This window comes from Panthera pardus, unplaced genomic scaffold (genome assembly GCF_024362965.1).
Source record: "Panthera pardus isolate Hobbes unplaced genomic scaffold, ASM2436296v1 HiC_scaffold_20, whole genome shotgun sequence".
In the NCBI taxonomy this organism is placed as follows: domain Eukaryota; kingdom Metazoa; phylum Chordata; class Mammalia; order Carnivora; family Felidae; genus Panthera; species Panthera pardus.
This window is the reverse complement of record NW_026526766.1, coordinates 82,096,624-82,120,791: the sequence shown is the minus strand read 5'-3', so window position 1 is coordinate 82,120,791 and position 24,168 is coordinate 82,096,624. Positions and strand designations below refer to the sequence as shown.

General features: G+C 60.8%; 1 protein-coding gene across 1 annotated transcript; it reads right to left on the bottom strand.

Moving 5' to 3' along the window:
- Positions 1-382: 382 nt before the first annotated feature.
- Positions 383-23,720, bottom strand: CRB2 (crumbs cell polarity complex component 2). The gene is given in 17 exon segments (XM_053908274.1): positions 383-2,366; positions 2,369-2,417; positions 2,419-2,462; positions 4,146-4,267; positions 4,823-4,939; positions 5,740-6,062; positions 6,064-6,351; positions 6,353-6,525; positions 7,370-7,535; positions 8,065-8,573; positions 8,663-9,538; positions 12,224-12,337; positions 12,535-12,720; positions 13,148-13,287; positions 13,405-13,600; positions 15,975-16,298; positions 23,554-23,720. Coding segments are annotated over 17 exon segments (3,849 nt in total). The 5' UTR covers positions 23,651-23,720; the 3' UTR covers positions 383-2,241.
- Between the last annotated feature and the right edge of the window lie 448 nt (positions 23,721-24,168).

Genomic DNA, 24,168 nt, shown 5'->3' with positions numbered 1-24,168 from the left:
AATTTGACCCCTGGCCCACTCCCCAGCCTCTGAGACCAGGTCCTTTTCCCTCTGGAGTAGGGCATGGGTGGGGGGTAGTCACAGGCATGCCCAGGCCTGGCCAGTCCTTGGAGCAGGGCTGCAGGTCACCGGTGGTGTTGAAAGTGCCCACGCTCCAGGGAACAAGTTCAAGGGAACAGCATGAAATTCAGTCCCATAGATAGGTCATTAGCAAGGGCAGAGCCTTAAAAACCAACACCTCTGTTGTGTTGGGGAGATTGGGACCAAGCACCCAGAGTAGGTATTAAACACACCCAGTCACCCTTCATGTGCCCATCATCCGGTCGTGTCCCCGTCCCTGGGCTGTCCTTGAAAAGGACGAGAGAGGAGGACAACATAGGGCTCCCCAAAAAGTGGCACTTTTATTTATTGGGGTTCCGTGTGTCTTAGGAGTCTGCAAGGACATAGGTTTGTCAAATCCCTGATTTAATAAAGTAAAGAACCAAAGCACCAGCTGTGGCTAAGGTGCTGGTACCGGATGTTTCCTCCCCCACCTTCCCAGGAGTCATAGTGGAGAAGGTTGGGGGAAAGGTCCCACCTCCTACAGGATAAGGACTCATCAAGCCCCTTACCCTACCGTTCAGGGCCCTTCCTGTCCCAGCCTCAGCTGAACCCCTCAGTCTGAGCCGCCCACATGCTCCCTTACCCCTCATCACCACGTGGTTCTCCCACAGATTTGATCCTGTGCCTCTGGAAGCTGCCTGAGACCCCGAGGGGAGCCGGGGAAAGTCAACCGCCAATCTAAAACTGGGAAGGGGTCCCCTGGTCTTGGCACAGGAGGTGCTGGCCAAGGAAACAGGAGAGACAGAAGGGCATGTCTCCAGGTCAGGGACAAAGGGACTCCGTGGGGCTGGGAGGAGGCCCGGCACTGGGGGCCGGGAGGGCGGGTGCTCCTCTGGGATCAGTGTGATGACATTACAGGGAAGGGACCGACTGGAAGGAAAGCAGCACATTCTTCCCCTGTGTCTGTGTCTGTGTCTGCAGGACCAGCCCCGACACAAAGAGCCATGCCAACATTTGCTGAGTTCAGCAAACAACTCGGAGGCCTTCCTGCGAGTCCTGAATCCACTGCCCCCCAGCCATTTAGAGAGATGACTGGTCTGTAGGTGAAGGAGTGGCCTCACCAGGCAGCTGTGACAGGGGAGTGCTGGCCCTGGAGAACCAGAGGTGGTCAGGCGGGACGTGGCGGGGGGCGGGGGGTGCGGGGGGGAGGCAGAAGTTTTGCTCCTTTATCCTCTGGCCCGCTTGCAGGCCCCCGGAAAGCCCACCCCCAACTTTCTCTCGGCTCCAGCCAGAGGGACAAGCCTTCCTGAAAGCTAAAAGGGTGACCAGACAACCCAGTAGCGCACAACCGTCCCGGGCTCTTTCCCCGCTGCCATCCACTGATCCTCACCACAGCGCTGTGAGGTAGGTGGAGGCCGCAAGGTGGGACGGCTGGGGGCAGCCCGTCCTCTGCTCCCGCAGATCCGCCCTGGCTGTGGTCCGACTCTGCCACACAGCTGCCGGAAGGAGCATTTGTCCTGGGAGCCAGGGGCCGCTGGCTGATGACCACCCTCCTTTCCGGTTTCCCAGTTGCCTCCAGGTTGGGGACAGCCTCAGACATGGGAGAAGACGCCAGAGCTGGGGGGGTCTCGGTCCCTGGGCAAGCCTTGGCCTGGCCTCCCGGAGAACATGTACTGCCCCTGCCCCAGGGCTGCGAAGGGTATCCCCGCTGCCCAGCCGCACCTCTGTGGGGCCTGCACCCACTACACGGTCCTGCGCACCCACAGCAAAGGCACGGACAGGCCCACAAGCCCCATCCAGAACACTCTCACTGGCATCTGCAGATCAGCAGTCCCCAGGTACGTGCCCACACGCACTTCTGAATGCACCGTGTGCACCTGCGTGTGCCCCTCCCCCGGCACAGCAGTCTGCCTGCCGGGGCAAGAGCTGGCAGGTCCGATGGAGACGTCCACGGCCTTGCCAGGCCCCGGTCTGCTTCCCTGAGTGCTTCCCGCGGTGCTCCCCTCTCCCGTCCACAAATGGGGCGCAGGCAGGGGCTGCCGGCAAAGGTGACACTTGCCCAGCAGGTCTCCCAGGCTCTCCGGCAGCTCCCCAAGGCTGTAAGAGGCCAGCCACTTCCCTGCAGGCTCCTGGAAGCGGCTTCCTTGGGTCCTCAGGTAGGCGCACCTCGCAGGTGCCAGAGCCCGCAGCCAGGCAGGCCTAGATGAGTCTCTCCTCGGGCGGCACCTTGAGGACACTGTCCATCTCCAGCCGGGCCCCAGCCACCTCCTGCTGGCTCGGGCTGTAGGTGCCCTCTGACTGGCGGCGCTTCCTGGCCGCCAGGATCCTGAGAGGAGGCCCAGGAGGAGGAGGAGGAGGCAGGCGCAGGCCGCGGGCAACCGCCACCTCCAGCAGCGGGAACGGCAGTGGCAGCGGCAGGGCTTTTCTGCAAGAGACCAAGTCACCAGGCCTGAGACCGGGGAGCAGGAGGTGCGAGCCTGTGCGTGGGGTTTTATGTGACGCTTACAGTGGTCTAACGGAGGGGGAGTGAGGACACTCCCTCGTGTCCCTAAGGACAGGAATCTTTGCTTTATTTTGTTCACCGGTAAATTCCAAGTGCCCAGAGCAAGGCCTGCGTGGTAGCTCTTGGTAAGTACTGAAGGAGAAAACAGGGGCTTTGCCCAGATTCCCCACATCGACTAGCAAGCCAGGACGGCAGTCTCCTCCGTCTGCCCCCAGTGCCCATGCCGTGGCCACACCACCGTCCTTCAGTCTGAATTCCAGCTGCAGGGCCCTCCCTTTAGTGGCCAGAGATGGCCCCTGCCACCCAGCCTCCCAACTCGGCCTCCCCCTCCCTGCAGTAAACTCTTCCAATCTGAGCCCACGGGGACTTGATCCCTCCCCATCCCAAAGGGTGGTCTGGTTTTTTAGTGTCTGTGGAGACCATGCTTAACTCTAAAGTGGGAGGCCTCTCGGGAAGCGGTAAGAGAGGCTCCCCGGCCAGGTGGCCTGTGCAGGGCAGGAAAGGGGGGGCAGGCCGACCTAGCTGATGGGGAGCTCAGAATCCACCAGGGTCTGCCCAGCTAGGGAGACTGAGACCAAGCTTTAGGGAGCCCAGAAGACCTCTCCATCTCCAGTCACAGACTGCCAGGATGCCACCATCAAAGATTCTACGGGCCTGGAATTGTTAACCACCCCCCCCCACCACCTCCCACTAAATCACCAAATTCCTGGATTCTGGAGCCTAAGAGTCTCAGACTCTTCGGCCCTCCCTCTGTCCCGTGAAGCCTCTCAGCCCATTGTGACCTGCATCCCCAAGTCCCGGTACCCAGCCCTGAATGAGAAAAGGCATCCAAGGCTGTAGAGAAAAATTCATAGCAGCCCCGAGTGGGCCCTCACCAGCCTCCACCCCTGGGCACTTCTTGGGGAGCTGTAAAGCCATCTCCTCCCTTGGCCCTGGGAGGAGGGTAGGTGGAGGAGACAGAGGCCGTAAAGCTCAACTTGAAAGGAAACATTCCCCAGAAGCAGAGGGGATTTGCGGGTTTATGACCCGGGCTGCCAGAAGCCTGTGGAGATCAAGGCTCCTCCCCAGGCCTCCCGGCCTACGTCTTTCCATTAGCACCCACTGTGGGCTCACTGCCCACTGGGCCTGTGGCACCTGTTCCACCCCTCGGTGGGGGAGGGGGTTTAAGCTCAAGAGCCTGCTGGGCCCCATCTATTGGGCCCCTCCTCAGCTGAGCCGCCCTGCGGTCATGGGCTCTCTTAGGCAGCAGAGCCTGCTCTGGCTCAGAATCCTGGGCTCTCCAAATCGTCCTGCTCTAGAATTCTGGCACACAAACCACTGGAGATTACAGGCTCGTGTATCGGCCAACTGAAATCCCAGAATTCCAAGATCCTGTGGGTCCCGAATCCTGATCCCCAATAGGACTTGGCCGTGCCCAGCCGTTTCCCTGCCAGTCCCCAGAGGGAGGGCGGGCCCCCAGGCTCTCCCCACTAGTCCGTACCCCAGGACAGGGTTGGTCCAGGAACAGTGGGCCGTACATGCTCTCCGCACCACCCCCCATCCCCCAATCATCTCGCTAACTGTCCAAGACAAGACACCCCCCAAGCCCCTGTAGCATCACTCACCACCACTTCACAGAACTGGCCTGAGAACCTCGCACTGCAGATACATTCATACACCCCACCGGCTGCCCGGCAGGTGCCCCCGTTCAAGCAGGGGTTGGCTTCACAGGGGATCTGACATCTGGAAGCGGAGAAGGTAAAGGCTGAGGAAGCTGCCTTGTTCCCCCCGTCTGCTTTAGCTTCTCAACACTCCCCCCACCCCCAACCAATACACAGGTGTCCATCCGCTGTCCCCATGGGCTGTCCCTGCCAGGTGACTGAAGCATACTGGGACCTCCACCACCACCCCCCTCTGCCCCAGCTCGTGGCTGAGGATGACTGGCTCCATCGGAAGCACAGGGCGGCTGCCCAGGCGTGCTGATGCCCTCTCTGCGAGTGGGCCCAGAACTTGCACCTGTCCAGTCTCCCTGGGCGACCTGAGGCAGGCAGGCTGAGGACGAGGCTCTAAGAAACACCACCAGGCAACTACTTCCCCAGGTGACAGCATAACAGAGGACGGCCTTGGAAAGCCCAGGAGAAAAGCACTCGAGTGGCAGAGGTAGGCTGTCTGGCACTGTGATCACAGTGAGGGGTGGGATGGTGAGCAAGGATCCACACCCCACTTTGCCTGCCCTGGTTGGAGGGCATCCAGGGGCCCACCGTGCCCAGCTCCCAGGGCCCCGGCCCCCAGACCCACCTCTGGCCAGCAAAGCCCTCCTGGCAGCTGCAGTTGGCAGCCCGGGGCCCACCCTCACAGGGGCCACCATTGAGGCAGGTGAAGTTCAAGCTGCACGCCTCTGGCAGGACAGGCAGTCTGGGGAGAAAACACAATGTCTACGCTGGGGGCGGCATGCGGGGGACCTGGCCCCAGCCCCTGAGGCTACAACAGGCCACTGGAGCCTCTGTGTTCTGAGCTGTGGAATTCGGGGCCCACCTGCCACAGACTTAGTGGTGTCTGAGGTGGAAGGGATGGGGCATAGGGTGGTCCCCACCCCCAACATAGTGCACAACCTTCAGACCCTGGATGGGAACCTCTCCCCACAGAGAGAGTCCTTTGAGAAGCTGATGACATGTCAGGACTCTCCTTGGAACAAAAACCATGTTCCTAAACGTAAAATTTGAGCCTGGGGAAGGGGGAAGTCAGGCCAGACAACCCTCCCTAAGCTTGCTTCCAAATGGAGTAGGGAGTCGAAACCAGACTGACAGGGGGAAGTGTCAAAACTTCCAACCACCTCCTTCTGCCCCTGTCATCATCCTCAGGGGACTAATGGGCACCAACGTGAATGGTGGGCGGCTAGGCAGGAAAGCCTCCACTTGTTCTTCCAAAACCTAGCCCTGTGTTCCCCCCTGCACCCCCAGACGAGAGCGTTATTTATCTCAAATTCAAACTGTTCTGGGTCTTAGCTGACAACCCTAGGGGCCTGCTGTTCCCATTTCACAGATGAGGGCACGGAGGCTCCGAGAAGGGAAGTGGCTGGCCCACGGAACCAGAGCATCGGCTGGGGGGGGGACTTCGGCGCCCCACCCGGCACCCCTGAGGGCCGCACCCCCACCCCCACCCGCGCGCACAACCCACAGGGCCCCTTGGGCCCAGGCCGCGCCGGCCCTCCGCACCTGCAGCGCGGGCCCACGAAGCCAGGCGGGCAGCGGCACTCGAAACCGCCGTCGGGGCGCGAGTGGCAGCGGCCTCGAGCACAGGGCGCCGAGCGACACGGGTCGGCGCGGGCCTCGCAGCGCGGGCCCTCCCAGCCCGGGCCGCAGGCGCAGGCGAAGGCGTAGAAAAGGTCTCGGCAGCCGCCGCCGTGCAGGCAGGGCGAGGGGACACACACGCGCGCGCCGTGGCAGCCGAGGCGCGGGGCCGGCGCCCCGGGCCAGGCCGAGAAGTGCTCCCGCGAGCCGGGGGCCGCGCCGGGCCGCGGGGACGCCAGGGGCAGCGGGGAGGCCGCCCACGGCCACGCGACCCAGGCAGCCGGTGAAGTTCTCGGCCAGCTGGACGAGCGCGGCGCCCGGACCGCGCAGGAAGCCCAGGTCGCCGGCCAGGCCGCGCAGCGCCACGGGCGTCGCCGCGCCGTCCAGCCACAGCAGCCAGCGCGACGCGGCGGCCTCCGGGCGCTCCATGGCCAGGCGCACGCGGTGCCAGGCGCCGTCGGCCACGCGCGGCCCCGACGCCGGCAGCACCGCCCCGGGCAGGCCGCGGCCGCTGCGCACGCCCGCCGCCAGGGAGCCCGTTGCGCACTGCCAGCCAGACGGTGTGGGCGCCCGCGGCGGCGCGCAGCAGCCCGGCCTCGGAGTCGCGCGTGCGGAAGGCCAGCGAGAGGCCGCTGAGCGAGCGCCCCGACGACGCGTTGTGCCCGCTGAAAGCGACGGCGGGGCCCTCGCGGAACGTGGCTTCGGCCACACCTGCGGGGAGAGGGAGCGTCAGGGAATGCCCTAGCGGCCTCCACCCAGGCCCAAGCACCCGGGTGAGAGACCTGCCGTCCCCACTGCCCCTGCCCATCTCGAGGGGTCACACACACCGGCCTGTCATCTAATCCCAGGAACTACCCCCCCCCCCCGCCCCCCCCCCCCCCCGGCTGTGGCTTCCACCCACTCATAATTCTGTACCTCGGAGAACCAGCTTCCGGCTGTGCTGGGGACACCTGCCCCTACCCTACCATGGCCCACCCTACCCTCCAGGTCACAGACCAGGCAACAGTTATGCCTCAAAAAATCTGCCCCCTTCCCTCCTCAGTGTACTGGCTCTGTCTCATCACTGAGGCTATTCACTGCAGCATCTTTTTTAAACGCAGATTTTTAAATGCTGATCATGCATTTTAATAAAATGCAGTCATCTCTTTAAAATGCTGATCATGTCCTTCTCCTGCTTAAAACGGCCCCATGGCTCCCCACGACCCTTGGGAACAAGTCCTGAGCTGCCTGGCCTAGTTTTCAAGGCCCCTCCTGGCAATAGCTCCACCCCAACACCTGTAACTATGTTTCACTTGTTCTTATAAACCCCAGGGCCTTTGCGGGTGCTATTGTCCTTCCCTAAAATGTCCTCCCCTATGCCCAGTCTTGCCCTTGGAAACCTGGTCAATGCTGTCTTCCTCCAGAAAACCTGTCCCTCTGCATGCAGCGGCCTAACCATGCTGGGCTGGGGGTGTTGGCATCCTGGTCCACTATGTGCCCTCAGGGTAAGGGTGGGCTCTAACTCAGCTTGGGTGTCCGGGATCCAGCATGTGGGCTGCCCACAGTACACACTCACAGACAAAGCCATCGGGGACCTCCTCGCAGGTGGCAGGCGGGAGGCAGGGCTGGCCAGGACACCACAGCCGCTGGGCACATGTTGGCCCCGTGAAGTTGACAGGGCAGGTGCAGTGGAAGTCATTCCAGGTGACGAGACACATTCCACCATTGAGACAGGGGTCAGGCTGCAGAAGAATCAGGGCAGGGATTGGCTCAGGCCTGGGGGCTATCACCACCCCTCCATAACCACTACAGACACATTAACTCCTCACAGACAATTAGAGAGGATGTCACCATTGTCCCTATTTTACAGATCAAGAAACTGAGGCTCAGAGAGGAGAAGCCACTTGCCTGACTCATCCAGCCAGTAAATAGAGGAGCCAGAGTTCACACTCCGTCTATTCCAAGGCTGGTGCTTTGTTCATGGACCCAGGGATGTCCCTGTCCCCCAGGTAGCTCCTACAGAAAGGCTCAGCCAGCCCTCTGCCTGGGCCCGGGTGTCTGTCTCAGACCAAGACTGGGGAGGGAGGTATGGGGACCACCAGAGGGCGAGAGCAGCTGGGCCAGAGAGAATAATGTGAATCCAGTCTCTAGCAGTGGTGACCTGGTGCTTCACCTCCTGCCATTTTCCTCACCAGTAGAAGGGGATGCTAACCCCGTGATGCACGACAGACCCTGGAGAAAGGGACCCACCCCTTTCCCCAGGGAACTCACACTGCATGTGTCCTCGGAGACGCAGCCCATGGTGAGGTTCCAGGACTGCCTGCTGCCCAGCTCGCCGGGCTGGCTTGAGTTCCCCGGCAGCGGCGGAAAGAATGGGAGGTGGAGGTCATTGAGTCGCAGGTCCTGGAGGCAGCCTCGGAAGGGCCCACCCCAGGGCTGGGCGTCCGCAGGGAGGAGCCTCCCACCCACGTGCACCTCCTGCCCCAAGCCCTGCAGCTGGTCAGGCCCGAAGCTGAGCGTCACCAGGTGGCGGAGCCCATCATCCCAGCGCCCAGGGAGCACCAGAGCGGGCCCGCCCAGCACCTCAGCCTGGATCTGGCCCTTGCTCAGGAATACTGTTAGCCCAGCTACTGAGTCATTGGCAAGTTGGAGCAGCAGGCCAGCAGGTTCCCGAGTACGGAGGAGGAAGGACACGGTGAGGTTGGGGCCTGGCAGCTGGTGGAGCAAGAAGGAGGCAGAGCTCAGGGTGCCCCCCAAGCCAAAGGTGGCAGCAGGAACCTCTGCGGGGAGAGAGGGTATCAGGTGAGAGGCCTGTGAGCGAGGGGAAGGCATACTCTCTGCCCCAGGGTCCCCCGGGCTTATTCCTCACCATCAGCACATGTAGGACCACTGTAGGGCCGGGGGCATTTGCAGTGGAAGTGAGTCCACAGGTCCACGCAGGCCCCTCCATGGGCACAAGGCGGAGGCTGACACTGTTCACGGCGCTCGCAGCCCAGGAGGACATTCTTGCCGAGATCCTCAGGCAGCAGGAGGTGACCGTCCACACGCACGTCCTGGAGGCAGCCCTCGAAGGCTGCGCCACCCAGCTGGGCGGAGCAGAACCTGGCAGGCGTCGGGGCCGCGGAAGCCACGGGAGCTGGGGCCACAGGACTGGAAGCCACACACAGCCGGGCAGGGCAGTCCTCATGCCAGAGCCGCAGCTCCAGGACCCCCGGGCGGAGCGAAATCTCGGCTTGGTGCCAGTGGCCATCATTTAGGGCCAGGTCCAGCGGCCCCAGGGGAAGCACGGTGGCGTTGCCATGGCTCCAGAGTGTGGCCTGAAGCGTGCCCCCCGCCAGTGCCAGCTCCAAGCTGTCCTGAGTGTCAGTGCGAGTGGCCAAGGCACCGGCAGGTAGTGTGGTGCGAAACCTCAGTGCCAGACCCGGGGGACCTCCAGCTGGCACCGAGGCCCGCACAGGGCTCCTAGCCACCACAGAGAAGGTGGTGTTCTGGCCACAAAAAGGTCCGTGGGTACCAGGTGGGCAGCGGCAGGCATAGCTATGGAGCCCAGACTTGAAGATGGGGATGCAGGTGGCAGCGGGTGGGCAAGTGTGGCCCTGGCAGCCGGTGAGCCGCACAGAGCAGTCGTGCCCGCCCCAGGTCTCCGGGCACCAGCAGGTATAGCCTGCCACGGTGTTATCACAGGTCCCGCCATGGAGGCAGGGCTCCGACAGGCATTCGTCCACATCTTCCTGACACGTCAGGCCTTCAGGAGAGACCAGGCCAAGGTTCAGCACTCGAGGCAAGAACCACAATCTTGATGCAGAACTTACACACCTTTTGGGACAGGGATCTCAGCACCTGTCAACCAAACCAATTCCTAATTCCCAAAAGATTTCTCATGGTCTCCTGAAGTCCCTGGAGGCAGGTATCTAAGATGCCCCTTCCCTTACCATGTCTGGTGGGCCTCCATGCCCCGTGGATTCAATCCCCTAAGCACTCTCTGTCCCCCCACCCCCCGCCTTTCCCCTACTCCACCCGTCTGCCTCATCAGCTCTGAGGGCCACAGTCTAGTGTCCTCTACTTTGCCTGCCTTCAACCACCCCTACCATCCATCTCCTGGCCTGGCCAGATTCCCCTGCTGCTTAAGGTTCACTCACTCACCTTGACATTCCACATCCCTCGGGGGCTGGGCCCTCCCAGGCCCTCAAGTCTCAACCCTGCTCCCCACACACCTCCAACTGCCTGGCATTTCCTGGACAGCATTTCTCTGGGGGCTTTGCTCATACTGTTCCCTGGAATGCCTCCGCCTCCTCCTCACTGACCCTGCCTTCAAACTCCTATTCACCCTGCAAAGCCCAAATTCAAAAGCCCTAAGGGGCTTTTTCTCTGATTCCCAAGCTATTGTGTCACTCCCGACTCCTTGCCCACCCCCAGACACAGCTCCCCAGAACCCTGTACTGAAAGTATCTGTTTCCTCAGCTGGGATCTCCTCCAGGGACCTGAATATGTCCTTGGTGCCCAGCAAGGGGTCTGGCACAGCTTTTGTGGACAGAGTGCCAGATGGAGGAGGGAGTGGGGGTGGGCATATGCATCCAGTCTTCAGTCCCCAGTCCCTCTGCCCCCAGGGCCCCATGCTGAAGTGGCCACATCACCCTCCCCTCCAAGAGCTCCCACACGAGGTGCTCTGGTCCCAGTTTGGGTCAAGAGACCACAGCCCAACCCCAGCTCAGTCAGAGCCTCCATGAAACAACCAAGGCTGGCCCTTGACCCGACCCATACCCCCGCTGGAGGGGCCCAGGCCCAGAAAAGCCACCAGGATTTGAATCCTGGTCCCAGTCGGCCCACAGACACCACAGCCTCCTGGGGACAGCCGGCCACACCTCACCCTGTCCAAGGCCCTGCATACCTGCCAGGAGCCACAGGCCCCCCAGGAAGGTCCACAGAGCCCGCGGCCCCATTGCATTTTCCCATGGATGGCCGAGACTGGTGGGTGGGTGCTGAGCCCAGGGAGCAGAGCTCCCCGCCTGGCCAGCCGCCTCCTTCAGAACCGCCTCAGGAATGCCAGGCACTGGCCTCCCCCAGGCCAGCACGACCCAAAGGGAGGATGAGGGTGGACAGTGGCAAGCAGCACAGCCCTACAGCGGGGTTCCCCCGCCCCGTCCCTGACCTCAGACCTGACCTCCCTGTCACCCGTCCGCTGAGCTCAGCTTGGGGAGGAGCTGGGCTTTGGCTGACGCTGGTGAACCTCGGGAAATGACACCCCCTCTCTCAAGCATCCATTACTTCATGTGTAAGAACCCTACCTCATGGGGGTGGGGTGACAAGGAGGGAACGAAATGCACAGAAACGCTCTTCAGAGGCAGCGTGTGCTGTGGGGGGGGGGGGGGGGGGCAGTGTGTGCCAGGGGCCTGCAAGGCCACTGCTCCCGGGCAGGACTTGGGAATCTTGGCCCGCGGGGCACAGAAGACGGGCTTTGAGGGCACCCGGGGGTGGTGGCCACCCCGGGGGTAGGGGACACCGAGCCCAGCATCTCTGGGCAGCTGAGGTGGGAGGGACGGTAATCACCACCTCGTTCCCCTGGGCAGGGGAGCCAGTGCCCAGGAAACCTGCCAGGGAGAGGAGGCAGTGTGCCCAGGCAGGAATGTGGGCCGGTGTGGGGGAAGTGTCACAGGCATTCCAGAGGGGGCAGGGACACTCAGAGAGTGTGTGAGTTCTTCGGGTTCACCAGTATCTGCGCAAGGGTAACTATGTGTCTACGCATCTGCGGTGCCCGAGGCAGGGAGACGCTTTCTGCAGCCCAACTCCTGCCCCATAGGCAGCAGCTCCCCAGAGGTCAAGTGGTGATGCCCCCCTTTACCTCTTCTGTCCTGGCCAAACTGCTGTCCTCTCCCTGCAGGCCTGTCGGCTTCTGCCCAGCCCTTGGATGCCAGGTGTCTAGAGTTCTCTCTGCGCATGACTGCACACATTCTCCCGGACAGCCTTGGCCACCCGTGGCCCCAGCTGCCACAATTGTACTCCTGACCCTCAGTCTCTGGCTTTTCCCGGGCCCCAGTCCCAGGACTGCCAACCCCCACCCAGGCTCCTCCCTAAGGGTGCTCCACAGACACCCGGACTCAGAACGGACAAGGCTCACCCAACATCACCCAGGGCAGAAGCAGCCAGCATTCCTGACATCTCCCACTCACACCTGGACTAACCCCTAGGGCCGGAAGAGTGTCCCTCCTAAGGGTTCTCAGTCCAATTAGTTTCCTCTGCTTTCACCTCCAAAGCCCGGTCAGTCCCCACTCAGCCCCTCTTAGCTGTCACCTGGACCCCCACACCCGCCTCTTTCCTGATCTCCTCATCCCCATCAATCCAGCCTCCACATATCAGCCAGAGGAACCTTCTCACCCCAGGCCCGCCAACTCTGCCCTGGCTCTGCCCCGGAGCCCAGCCCACCCCCAGGCACCTGTGTAGCCATCCGGACAGTGGCACTGGAAGCCATTGGGCAGGTCCTGGCAGCGGCCTCCACTGAGGCATGGCCGTGAGGCACACTCGTCCACATCCACGTCACATTCGTCCCCTGCAAGAGGGCCAGCCGTGGTTCCCACCTGTGCCCTCAGAACCAGACTAGATTTGGAAGGGCCCATTTCAGAGCTATGGAGACTGAGACCCGGCAAGAAGTGCCGACTCAGGCAGGTGGCACCCTGTGTGGCAGGGCCAGGCCTGCATCCGGACACCGAGGGACCTGCTTCCCTGGAAGGGTGTAGGGGGACTCACCCTCAAAGCCCGGAGGGCAGCGGCATAGGAAACCCTCAGCGTGACGGAAGCTGAAGGTGCCGGGGAAGGCAGCCTGGACGCCTCCGTAGAGGGCTGGGTCTGAGCGCTGCAGGCACTGTCCCCCATGCTGGCAGGGGCCCGACGCACACTCGTCCTCATCCACCTCGCACCGCTGGCCACTGTAGCCTGGAGGCACACGTGCGCGGGCAGCCCGTCACACGGTGTCACCGGGCCGCACCCCACCACTGGTGCCAGGCCAACCCGGGGCCAGGCTGGGACGACAACTCAGAATAGGGGCACCAACGGTGAGGGAGGGATGCAATGAGGAGGGTAGGGACGACCGTGGCAGCCCTCAACAGGGTCCTGTTACCATTATTAGCAGCACTAGTGCGCACTTTGCACCTGTCGAGGCTCCACGGGCATTACACCTTTCCCTTCCTCGCAACCATGCTAGGAGCAGGTGCTGTGATGAGCCCTATTTGGCAGATTACTGCAAACCTTGAGTTCAGAGAAGCTGCGGTCACCCTCACACCCTCGGAGGGCAGGTGAGCGCAGGCGCACACCGGCCCCACGGCCCGGGGCCGCGCCCGTGCGCCCCAGCACGCGCACGCACCTGGCCAGCAGAGGCAGCGGAAGGTCCCGAGGCCCTCGAGGCAGGACGCGTTGTTCGCGCAGGGAGCCGACGCGCACTCCAGCACCTCCTGCTCGCAGCGCGCGCCCTCGTAGCCCGTGTCCGCGCAGTCGCACCGGAACCTGGAGCGGGGAGCGAGGCCCGGCCGGCCCGGACTGAGCACTACGGCACCCGGGGCCCACCTGCCTCCACCGCCTTCCCGCCCCGCGCAGCCCCCTCCCACGCCTCCGTCCGCTCACCCGTTGACCAGGTCGTGGCACCGGCCCCCGTGCGCGCACGGCTGGCTCTGGCACTCGTCCAGGTCCAGCTGGCAGCTCGCGCCCCCGTAGCCCGGCGCGCACACGCAGCGGTAGGAGCCCACGCCGTCCAGGCACGAGCCCCCGTGCAGGCAGGGCCCCGAGGCACACTCGTCCACCTCCGTCTCGCAGGTCACCCCTGGACAGGGCCGAAGACACAGACAGACGGATGGACTCCCAGAGGGAGGTCGAAAGAGGCCCAGGCAGGCCGCCCTGAAACCAGCTCCAGACAGTTACAAGGAGTGGAAACTTGAGGCTCCAGAGAGAAGCCGTTGGTCCTTTCATCTAGAGCAGGTATTTCTTGAGCCAGCAGTGGCAATGGGGTAGAAACCAGACAGACGTCCCTGTCTCCTGAGCCCACAGCGGTCTAGCCGGGGAGACGGTGATTGGGCCAGTATTACATAGATGAGGACTTTTAATTGTGATAAACTCGGCAATGGGAGCGTGCTGGATCCCAAAAAAGCAAGAGCCAGGGTTTTGGCCTTGGGTATTGGGAGTCAGGGAAGGCTTCTTGGAAGAAGAGCCCTTTGAAAGATGAGTGGCACACACTACATTGGGATGGGGCTGTGATGGCAGCTGGATTCCAGGGTGGGGAACTGGTCAGGAGTAGCTTAGGGCTGGGGCATGATGCCCTCAGGAAGGGGAGCATGGAGGGGCAGGAGCAAAGGAGAGAGGGGAGGAGGCGAGGCAGGGGTGGAGGTATTGGGGCATTGGGGGCCCCAATCTGGGCTTATCCTAAAAGTTGGAAGCAGCTGAATCACCCGGTGCTGTGGACACTGTAGAAGGCTCACTCTGCTGGCTTTGAAGAGCGTGTAGAGAGGGCCTCCATGGTGGAGGGACGTGCCCCTGCGAGAAATGCTGGAGTGACCAGCCTCTCCTGGCTCCCCCTGTACCGTCTTGCTTCGAAAACTGCAAGTCCTGGGAACCCCCTCAGTCCAAGCCAAAACTGAGACAGTTGGCCAGGGACTGGGGATGTGTGGAGATAGAGGGAAATGGAGAATTTCGGGGTCTGGGGATGTGCCGCCTGAGTTCATCCAGGAGCCCACATGTCATGATAGACTCCGGAGGCCCTGCCGCCTGCCCCCTAAGCGGTGTTGGTTCTGGGGGGCCAGGAGCCCAGCTGGCTCCAGCTGGAAACGTCCCCCCTTCCCAGCTCAGTGAGCACAAAGCATGGCCCCTCCTTCCCGTGACCCCCTCACTCCTCCCACCCCAGTCCTACTCCCACCCTCCCTGTGCCAGGGGGAGCCAGGCCCTGGCCGCCTGGAATCCCAGCCTCCCCCGCCTGGCTTGGAACGGAAGGAGGAGGAGAGAAATGAGTCATGGCAGACTCTGCCCCCACTCACATCCACAACTGAGCCAGAAAGTGTTCCCCCAAAGCGCCCGAGCACCTCACATCTGGCACACGCACACCTGCTAACACACCTACGTTTCCCACAAATACCTTCAGGGAGCCCAGACACCCCGCAGATGCTGGCAGACACACAGGCCCTTGGCGTGACCTCCCTCCCACACACACAACTGATACTCCAGACACCGAGACTCTCAAGTGGTGAGAAAGACACATGGGACCCGTTTCCACAGTGCCGAGATCCATCTCCCCTGGAACCCAGTCCCTCTGGCCTGTACCCCTTGCTCCGGGGTGACCTGAAACTGCCTTCTGCCCTCAGAGCACAGTTGTCTGAATTCAGGGCTGACATAGAACCAGCAGTGTCTATACTGCAGGCTCCCCACTGCGGTATAGACTGCAGCACCAAACTGAACTCCAGAAGGGGCAGTAGACCTGGCCTCTTCCAGACCTGTGCCCAGCTGCCCCCTCCCTCCTGGCTTCTAGGCAGTCACTCCAGGATGCTCCTGCCTTAGAACGCGGATGGGCCTGGGACAGGGCCCTGCTCTGGAGGAGAGAACCAGCCAGTCACTTTTCTCAGCACTTGTCTATGCGTTATCCCCCTGTGGATAGCAGGGATCCCTGGGGGTGCGTCCACAGTTTGAACAGGACCAACAGTGTCTCCCTGCTGGAGCTTTAGGGCCTACCCAGAGGGGAGGAGGGCCCACGTTGCAAGCTGAACCATACCAGGAGTAGAGACTCTAGAACCATGAGATGAGCCAGACGGTGTCTACACTACAGCCTGACACAGGTCTGGAGTGAATAGATGCTAGATATACTGTCTAGGCTTGTCCTTACTAAAACCAAACCGGGCGTACCTGCACTCCGGTCCCACCAGAGGTGCCTGGGGGTGTCTCCACCCCCCAGCGCCAAACTGAACTCTAGAAGGGACTGAAATAACATTTGGGCAGTGTCTGTTAAATGTCAGGCACCATGCGCGCTCACACGTTCGCACTCTCATCCCGAGCTGCCAGGTCAGCCCGAGAAGCATCAGTTCTGTAGCAAGACCCAGAGTGGATGTCTCTACACTAAAGTCGGAGCTGAATTCGTGATTTGACACCCTGAGCCGCTGACGGGATGGACAGGATGGACATTACAGACCTCCTCCCAGGGCGGCTGAGGCTGTTACCTGCATAGCCAAGGGGGCAGTGGCACTCATAGCGATCAGCCAGGTTGCGACAGGTGGCCCCGTGGTGGCAGGGCCGGGATGCACACTCGTCAATGTCCAGCTCACAGCGTGGGCCCTGGAATCCGGGCACGCAGTAGCAGCGGAAGCCATCGGGATCTGGGCCCTGGGGCACACACAGAGCGCCATGGTGGCATGGCTGGCTGGCACAACCCCGGGGCTCTGTGGGCCCACAGGTGTAGCCACCATTCTCCATAGCCTGGCACTCGGCCCCTGGAGCGCACGGGTCTGAGGCACAGACACTTGGGGTCTCCGATGGCACCGTTCCTGCAAAGAGAGAAAGTTGGCTGGGTGGGGGGAGCCAGGACGTTCCCCTCCCCACAACTCAGGCGCACCCCAGAGCCGGAAAGCAGCATGGCTCTGTCTGTTTTCAGGAGGATAGAGGGAGGGCCAGGGACTCTACAGGCCACGCACATCAGGAGGGTCTCCGTAGCAGAGAAATGGGACCCGGATGCCTGGCTACCCACCCCCACCCGGGCAGGATTAGAGGGCAGACCCCTCTGACTCTGGGAGCTTTGCGCTCCACTGTCTGACCCCCTCCCTGCAGGGGCCCTTTGGGGCAGGCTCTGTCATGCCCATTTTACAAAAGAACAAATTGAGGCTCCAGAGAAAGCAAAGACTCTTGCCTGAGATCTCACGGCAAGTTAGCAAGTTAGCACTGGGACGACCTTCAAGCCTGTCACATGTTTCAGCCCCCTGGGGGGAGGGGAGTCTGCTCTGGGTCTCCCTTCTGTGGCTCCTCCGTTTCCTGGGGGGGGGGGGGGTGTCCTCCCACTGTCCCCTCCGCCTCTCTTGCTAGGGGTCTGGCAGCTCCATCCCCGTGTGAAACTGGAGATGAAGGACTTCAAAGGCAGGGACTGTGAGCTGGGCCCCCTCCCTGTCCCTCCTTCCCACCGTCTTCTTTCCCCTCGGGCCTAGAAACCTCTCAGGGGATCCCTGGCCCTCACTGTATCTCCCCTCAGCAACTGCCTGACTGCTGGCATGGCCAAGGTCACAGGGTACAGGACAGGTATTGAGACCTGCTGACAGACACCTGGCTCAGGCCACTGTGCTGTCTCCACCATGTTAGAGGGTCACCTGCTGCTCTAGAAGCCAAGTTACTGAGAGAGCCAGCTCCCCGCCCCCCCCGCCCCACCTGCCTGAGAGCCTGTAGTGCTGGATTAAGAGTTTAGTCTTTGACATGATTTCACTCATATGAGGAATTTAAGAAAAAAACAGATGGACATATGGAAAGGGGGGGTGGGGGGAGAGGGAAACAAACCATAAGAGACTCTTAATGATAGAGAACAAACTGAGGGGTGGGGGAGGGAGGTGGGTGGGGGAGGGGCTAGATGGGGGATGGGTATTAAGGGTGTTAAGGAGGGTACTTGTTGGGATGAGCACTGGGTGTTGTATGTAATTGACAAATCACTGAGTTCTATTCGTGAAACTGATATTGCACTGTAGAATTTACATAAAAATTTGGAAGAAAAAAAAAGAACTTAGGCTTTAAGTAAAACTGCCCGAGGTTCAGATCCCAGCTCAATTACTAGCTCTAAGACCTTGAGCAAGTCATTTCTCCTACTGAGCCTCTGTCTCCCATCAGAAAAGGGATGTTAATAGGGCATGCCTCATAGAATGTGGGAGGATTCAAAGCCTCAGGTATGCAGTTGCCCGCTTGTGGGAACTCAGTAAGTGATGGGGGGAGAGGAACCACCCACGAGCAGGAGCCCCCCCCCCCCCCAACCTGGGGCTCTGAGAGGTGCTCCTCCTCTGCCCAGGTTGTCATCCAGACACTAACCAGGCCTGGAACAGCTTTAGGCCCTGTGCCTCCCTTCCCCCACCTTGGTGAAGACCCCCCCCACCCCCCAGATAAGGCTCAACAGCCTCTCCAGAGTCATCCACATTCCACCAGGCAGGGCCGTCCACTGGCCGACCCCCACCCTTCCCAGCCAGGGCCCAGCAGGATGGGGGACAGGGATATGGAGATGTGGACCATGGCGCCAGGGAGAGAACCTGGCTGTCAGCCCCACCCCCGAGTGCCCAGAGCACCTGGTACAGCTCAACACGGGCTCCCTCACTCCCTGACCGGGGCTCTCGTGCCCACCCAGGGCTAAGCGCGTTGCAAGGGGCAGGCGGACATAACCCTGTAGGACTCCTGCATCCACAGGCCCCTCCCCAGCTCAAGGCATCAGTCCCCAGCCCCCCTCCCAAGCCAGGTCATGTAGGTGAGGGCAGGGTGTCTGTGTCTCTCTGAGGGGCTTCTGGGAAGCTCATCCTTCTTTTTCCCACCCCAGCCACTGTGGCTGATCAGTTTAGAGCCATGTCCCTTAGGGCTAGGCTGTCTGATGGGGGTGGGAAGATGGTCTGAGGGAGGTGGAAAGATGGTCTGAGGGAGGTGGGAAGATGCCTGGATGGGGGTGGGGGTGAATCAAGCTCCTTGAGGAAAGGACACAAGTTTGGGCATCAGACAGGCCTGGCTTACGGGGTTCTAACAGTGCCACCTCATGGGGTGTTGTGAGGAGCCACTGAGGTGACCTGCGTGAAGCCTGGTGCCTGGTGAGGGCTGTGGCCATTCTGATCAGGGTCCGTCAACCCAGCACAGCCCAGGACTGGGTGACAGTAACCATAGCGCCCACTCTGAGGAGCCCTAGCTTCCGGGTCCTGCACCAGCAGGCCCTTCATTTAATGCCAACAAGGCGCTGCTCCTTACCGTGTGGCCTAAGGGACCCCCACCCGGATCTGGGGCTTTGCCCCCAGTTCAGAGCCTTCCATTTCAGAGCAGATGGGACCAGGATGGGGAGACAGTGTGTGAGGGAAATGGGGCGGGTGCTGCATCACCGTGGGGCAGGTGGCCCATGACCCCAGGAGACACAGTCCAGCCACAGGGGAGGAAGGAGCTCCTCCAGTGAGAGCCAGGTGGAGAGGGAGGGAGCTGCCTGTCCCAAAAGGCATGCAGTAGCCCCGAAAGCCTGCCTGTGAGAGACAGCCGTCTTTCTTGTGTATTCCCATTAATCTTAATTAATGTTCACCTTAGGAGATAGATGGTGCTGTTATTCCTGTTCTACAGCTAAGGAAAGTGAGGCTTGAGATGAAGTGACTTCACCGTCCCACAGCCCATAAGAGGCTGGAATCCAAACGCAGGTCTTCACCCCAGGGGTTTCCAGACCCTCCGGCCTGTGTTAAGAATACAGATTTCTGACCCCTGCTCCAGACCTGGAGATTCAGAGCTCTGGGGCCTGGGGCCTGGGAATCTGCACTGCAGCATGCTTCCTGGGAATCCTCTGCACGTCGAGGCACGGAACCGCTGACCTTAGGTCCTCTGTGTTGCAGGAGTGAGACCATAAAGCCAGACTGGCCCTGGGCTGAGAGGCAGAGAGGTGAGGGCAGTGGGGCAAAGGGGGGCCGTCCCTGAGCCAGCCTGGGGGGGCGTGGCCTGTCGCCAGGGCAACGAGGGGCCTGTGCTTATCTTTACAAATCCTTCCTGACCTCTCAGGCTGCCTGGGACGACCTGGCAGGGGAGGGATTAACTGACACATGCCCCTCCCCTTTGACCCGCTGCCCTGTCCCCCGGAAGGCCCAGATCCTGACACCAGGAAGGGAATTCTCTCCCCAGAGAGAACGATCATAATAATATAACAGCAATCATTTACTGAGCTCGTACTATGTGCTCCAGGCTGTGGTGCACGTGTTGCATCTATTATTACATTATTACATTTGATTCAAACCAGGAAAGGTGGGCCCGGGTGAGAAAACCGTCTTCCCACTAGGAGAGGTTATAAACTTGCCCCAAATCATCCCTCAAAAAACTAAGTAGATTGCCATCTCCAGACTTCTGAAAGGTCCACATCTCCCAAAGTCTGTGAAATTCCCACTTTGCAAATGCCAAATCACCAGCCATGTATTGTCATTTTAGTGCATTCCAGCCCAGCCTTCCCCAGGCACTGGAAAAAGTCTCTAAAGGCTGGAGCAGGCGTGGAGGTTCCAGGATCCGCCTGGGCAGAGCGAGCTGTCCTTCACTCAGTGCTTAGTAACTCCTACTTTACGTGTACTTATAACAGGCCTAGTGATCACTGCTGACAACTCATGGGAAGTGTTTACTCATGGGTGGATTTTGAGAAGCTTCTTGTCTTGACAAAGCAAGAAAGAGGACATTTCTTTCTCTTCTATTTTCTTTTTTAAAATTTTAATGCTTAAAAAAAAAATGTTTACTTTTGAGAGAGAGAGAGGGCACCGTCACGTTGGGGAGGGGCAGAGAGAGAGGGAGACAGAGGATACAGAGGATCTGAAGCGGGCTCCGTGCTGACGGCAGAGAGCCCGATGCAGGGCTTGAACTCACGAACTGTGAGATCATACCCTTAAGCCGAAGTCAGACGCTTAACCGACTGAGCCATCCAGGCACTCCAAGAAAGAGGATATTTCTCAGAAGTGGCCCAAGATCTTGTAAGATGTGGGAGCTTCTGACACAGGGGCAAAAACTGTCCATCTAATAATATCACTAGGCCGCGAGGACAGGACTGAATAACAGTACCATATGATACAAATACTGCCTCAGAGCCATCAGGAGAGGGCTAAGTTACTGTAACAAGACAGGAGAGTTTGGAGTACTCTTTTACAAAAAGGTTTACCCCCCAAGGCTAAAAGGGGGCAGGGGGTAAATATTTATAATTTTGGTAACAGTTATGGCAACGATGGCTGTCAGGACTCACCGCCTCCCCGCTGCCTAGCACTGTCTTTGGTCTCAGAGCGATAGGGCCGTGGAGACACTGCCCCTGTGAGGGCCAGACAGACTTGGTGAGGTTCTGCCACCCAAACAGGCCACTGTTAACTGTTAGTGGTCTCCGTCTAAAATGTGCTTAGAAACTGGGACTTCCACGCCAAACCTAAGTTGGGGAACCACTGTGTTTTCTCATCAAATTCTTGTGATGGCCCTCAGAGCTACATGGCTTGCCCTCTTTCAGCAGAAGCACGGAGAAGGGGCGTGACTTTGCACAGGCTAGCACTGAAGCCAGCTGTGAAATGCAGGCCCTGCCACACACTAGCTTTGTGACTCTGGGCAAGTTCCTGACCCTCTCTGGGCCTCATTTCCTCCTCTGTAAACTGGGGGTGTGAGAGCCGACCTCACAGGGCAATGGTGAGATTCAAAGTCCATCCTGTGGTGCGCCTGGCTGGCTCCGTCGGTAGAGCATGCGACTCTTGATCTCAGGGTTGTGAGTTCGAGCCCCACGCTGGGTGTAGAGGTTACTTAAAAATAATAAGTAAATAAATAAATAAATAAAATCTTTAACAAAAACAAAAATAACAAAGCCCATCATGTTAGTTCATTAGCACAGCATCTTCCAGGTGGCGGTCACTGATAATATTTATTCGTTGACCAACGAACCTTTACCTGGAGCAGAGGCCGTCTATCCAGCCAGTCTTGAGGTTGGTTCACATGTGTGTGGCGCCCCGTTCCACCCCTGCCTCTGTCCCACAGTCCGCCCGCCGGCCCTCCCGGTTGGAGGAGGGGCCAGACTTGGGGGACTGAACTGCTGTCCCTTTGTCAGCGGGCTCCCAGGGTGTGGGGAGGGATGTGAGAGCCCAGCACGCCCCATTGTACTCCAAGATGCTTGGCCCTCTCCACAGCAACCAGCCAGGCTTTTGTGGCAGCGTGGGCCCAGGGTGGAGGGGCTCAGCTCCGGGCCTGGCAAGCAAGAGCAGCGGAGCCAGGGGCCCAAGGGCTTCCAGAAACCCCCATCTCCTCTGGGATAGAAACTCCTTTTCAGGTGGCACAATCCCCAGCCCCTCTCCTGGCACTCAGGCCTCGGGTGCTGGTATCCAGAAACGCTCATGCCCACGGTGCCCTCACCCCAGCCTTTGGGGATCCCAGAGGAGGCCCCCCGCACAGCAATCACAGTGGGAAAGGCCGCCCCTGGGCACCCCAGCAGGGTTGTGCGGAGGTGAGCACGTACATCAGTGTCCATTTTTTCTGTAGCACCCATCTACTTTGTGTCGACTCTGCGTCGGGGTTCACGTGAACGTACATTTCAGCATGAATGCACACGTCGACACACGCACACTGGTGTGTGCAGGCGTGTGCCTGTGGACACCTGTTCATGTGGTGCTGTGTGCCCTTGTGCATGCCACACCAGTGTGCAGGTGTGTGTGTGTGCGTGCATGCATGTGTGATTTGTGTGTTCACGTGTGCATGTGTCTGCAGGTAGTCTGTCATTTTTCTGTGTGCACGTGCATATGCGAGTGCAGACATTGGAGGGCAGGGACGGATAGCAGATCCACAGACCAGGATTTCATGCCCCTCACAGGCAGAGAGCAGAGAGCAGACCCTCACCTCCTCTCATGAGCCCAGATTTGCCTTAGGGGCCCAGCTCATAAGCCCCCATCCCTGCCAGAGCCTCAGTGCCCTCCACTACAAAATGGGGTCCTCGCCCTCCCCAAGGGCCCTGCAGAGAGGAGGAGATGAAGCCTTCGTGAGGCAGGCCCCGTGAATGGGGAGGAAGCCCCCAGGGGCCTGGGGAGGCTTGACCTCCCATCCCGAGAGTCCGAGGGGTGAGTCCCCTCACAGCCTCCCCTCCCACTGCAGTGAGGCCCAGGCCACCCGCCCAGGTTGGCTCCCCCTCCCTCCTCCAGCACTGGAGGCGGGGTCAGGGGACTTCCCAGGCCTGGCCCTGTAGCTATAGTGACCGAGACAAAGCGTCCCCCAGACCCCCCAGGAAGAAGTCCAGGCGTGCACACGTGAATCCATGAATCTGCTCGGACAAAAGCAAAACCGTTTGGCGAATGGGGTCGGACTTCAGGAAGCCCTTTCAGCTTGGCGTGGGAGTGCCAAAGAGGGGACAGCGGTGGGCACACATGCTCCTGAGTGCCTGGCCACCCCCAGGGGCCCCAGAGCACCCCCAGCCCCCCAGTGCAGGCAAGGCTAATACACAAATGGAGGGATGCAGGTAGCTGCCGGGTTTCCCTGATCTCCTCCTCCCCCTTCACTGCAATCCACTGGGCTGGGGTCTGCTGCCCCCACCCCACGTCCCCGTGTCCCCATGTCCAGAGCTAAGACACAGTTCAACCCACTTGACAGCTTATGTCCCACAAGTTGTGCTCGGACACAGCACACCTCACCCAGAAAGCCTCAGACAACGGCTCACCGCTCACCCGGGACAGCTCACAACTTTAACACGCCCACGGCTCGCACCCCACAGCCCAGCGCACGCTCACAGCAGACCCTGGGGTGAGGCTCACACTACCTGCAACCCCCCACACTCACAGCCCAGGACTTCCCAGCCCCAGCACCCCTCCCAAGCCGCACAGCCCATCCCAGGATCCCTTCACAAAGCCCCCCCACCCACCCCACACAGCAACAAAGTCCCAGGACGCACTCTCTTCCACGCAAGTTCCGGCAGCAGCACACCCCTCTGCACCCACATCTTGGCCTGCGCCCAGCCCTGCAGTCCATCCTGGCACCCACACAGAGAGCCCCGGGGCCTGGCGTGTCTGCTTTGGGAGACAGACCCCCAGCCCCCCACCCCCCAAGGCTTGTGCCCCAACTCACCACCCAGGAGGGCCAGGGCAGGACTCAAGAGCAGCAGCTGCAGCAGGAGAGGGGCCTGGGGCCTGGGGGCCAGGGTCCCCGGCCTGGCCAGCGCCATGGCAGCACGCTCAGCTCGCGGCTGTGGGAACAGGCGGCCTGGCTGGCTCCACACCCCCCTCTCCCTCCAACCAGCACTAATGCCGTGGACAGAGGCCCGGCCCCTCCCTCCCTCTCCTCCCGCCTCCTCCCCCACCCCAGGCCCTCCCAGGCTGCTCCACTGGGGACAGATTGGAGAGGAGGGGTCTGACCCACCCCGTCTCCCCAAGCCCCAGGGCTCCAGACAGTCCTTAGGGGCCCCTGCAGTCGGATCTGATCTCCGTGCCCCCCCACCCCCCCTCCTCCCACCTCTCAGGTCCGGCTGCCTCAGCTTCTAGGGGAAGGGGGGATTTCTGTTCTCCCCAGATGATGCCAGCTACTCCCAAATCCTAGGTTATCCCACCCTGCTGGACCCCCCTCCCAATCTCCTCTCAGCCTGGGCCTCCCTCCCCAGCCTAGGCCTGAGCATCCAACAGCCTCTCACACCTCCTCTCTGCTCAGAAGCCCCAGCCCCTCCCACCCAGCCCGTTCCCTCCCAGT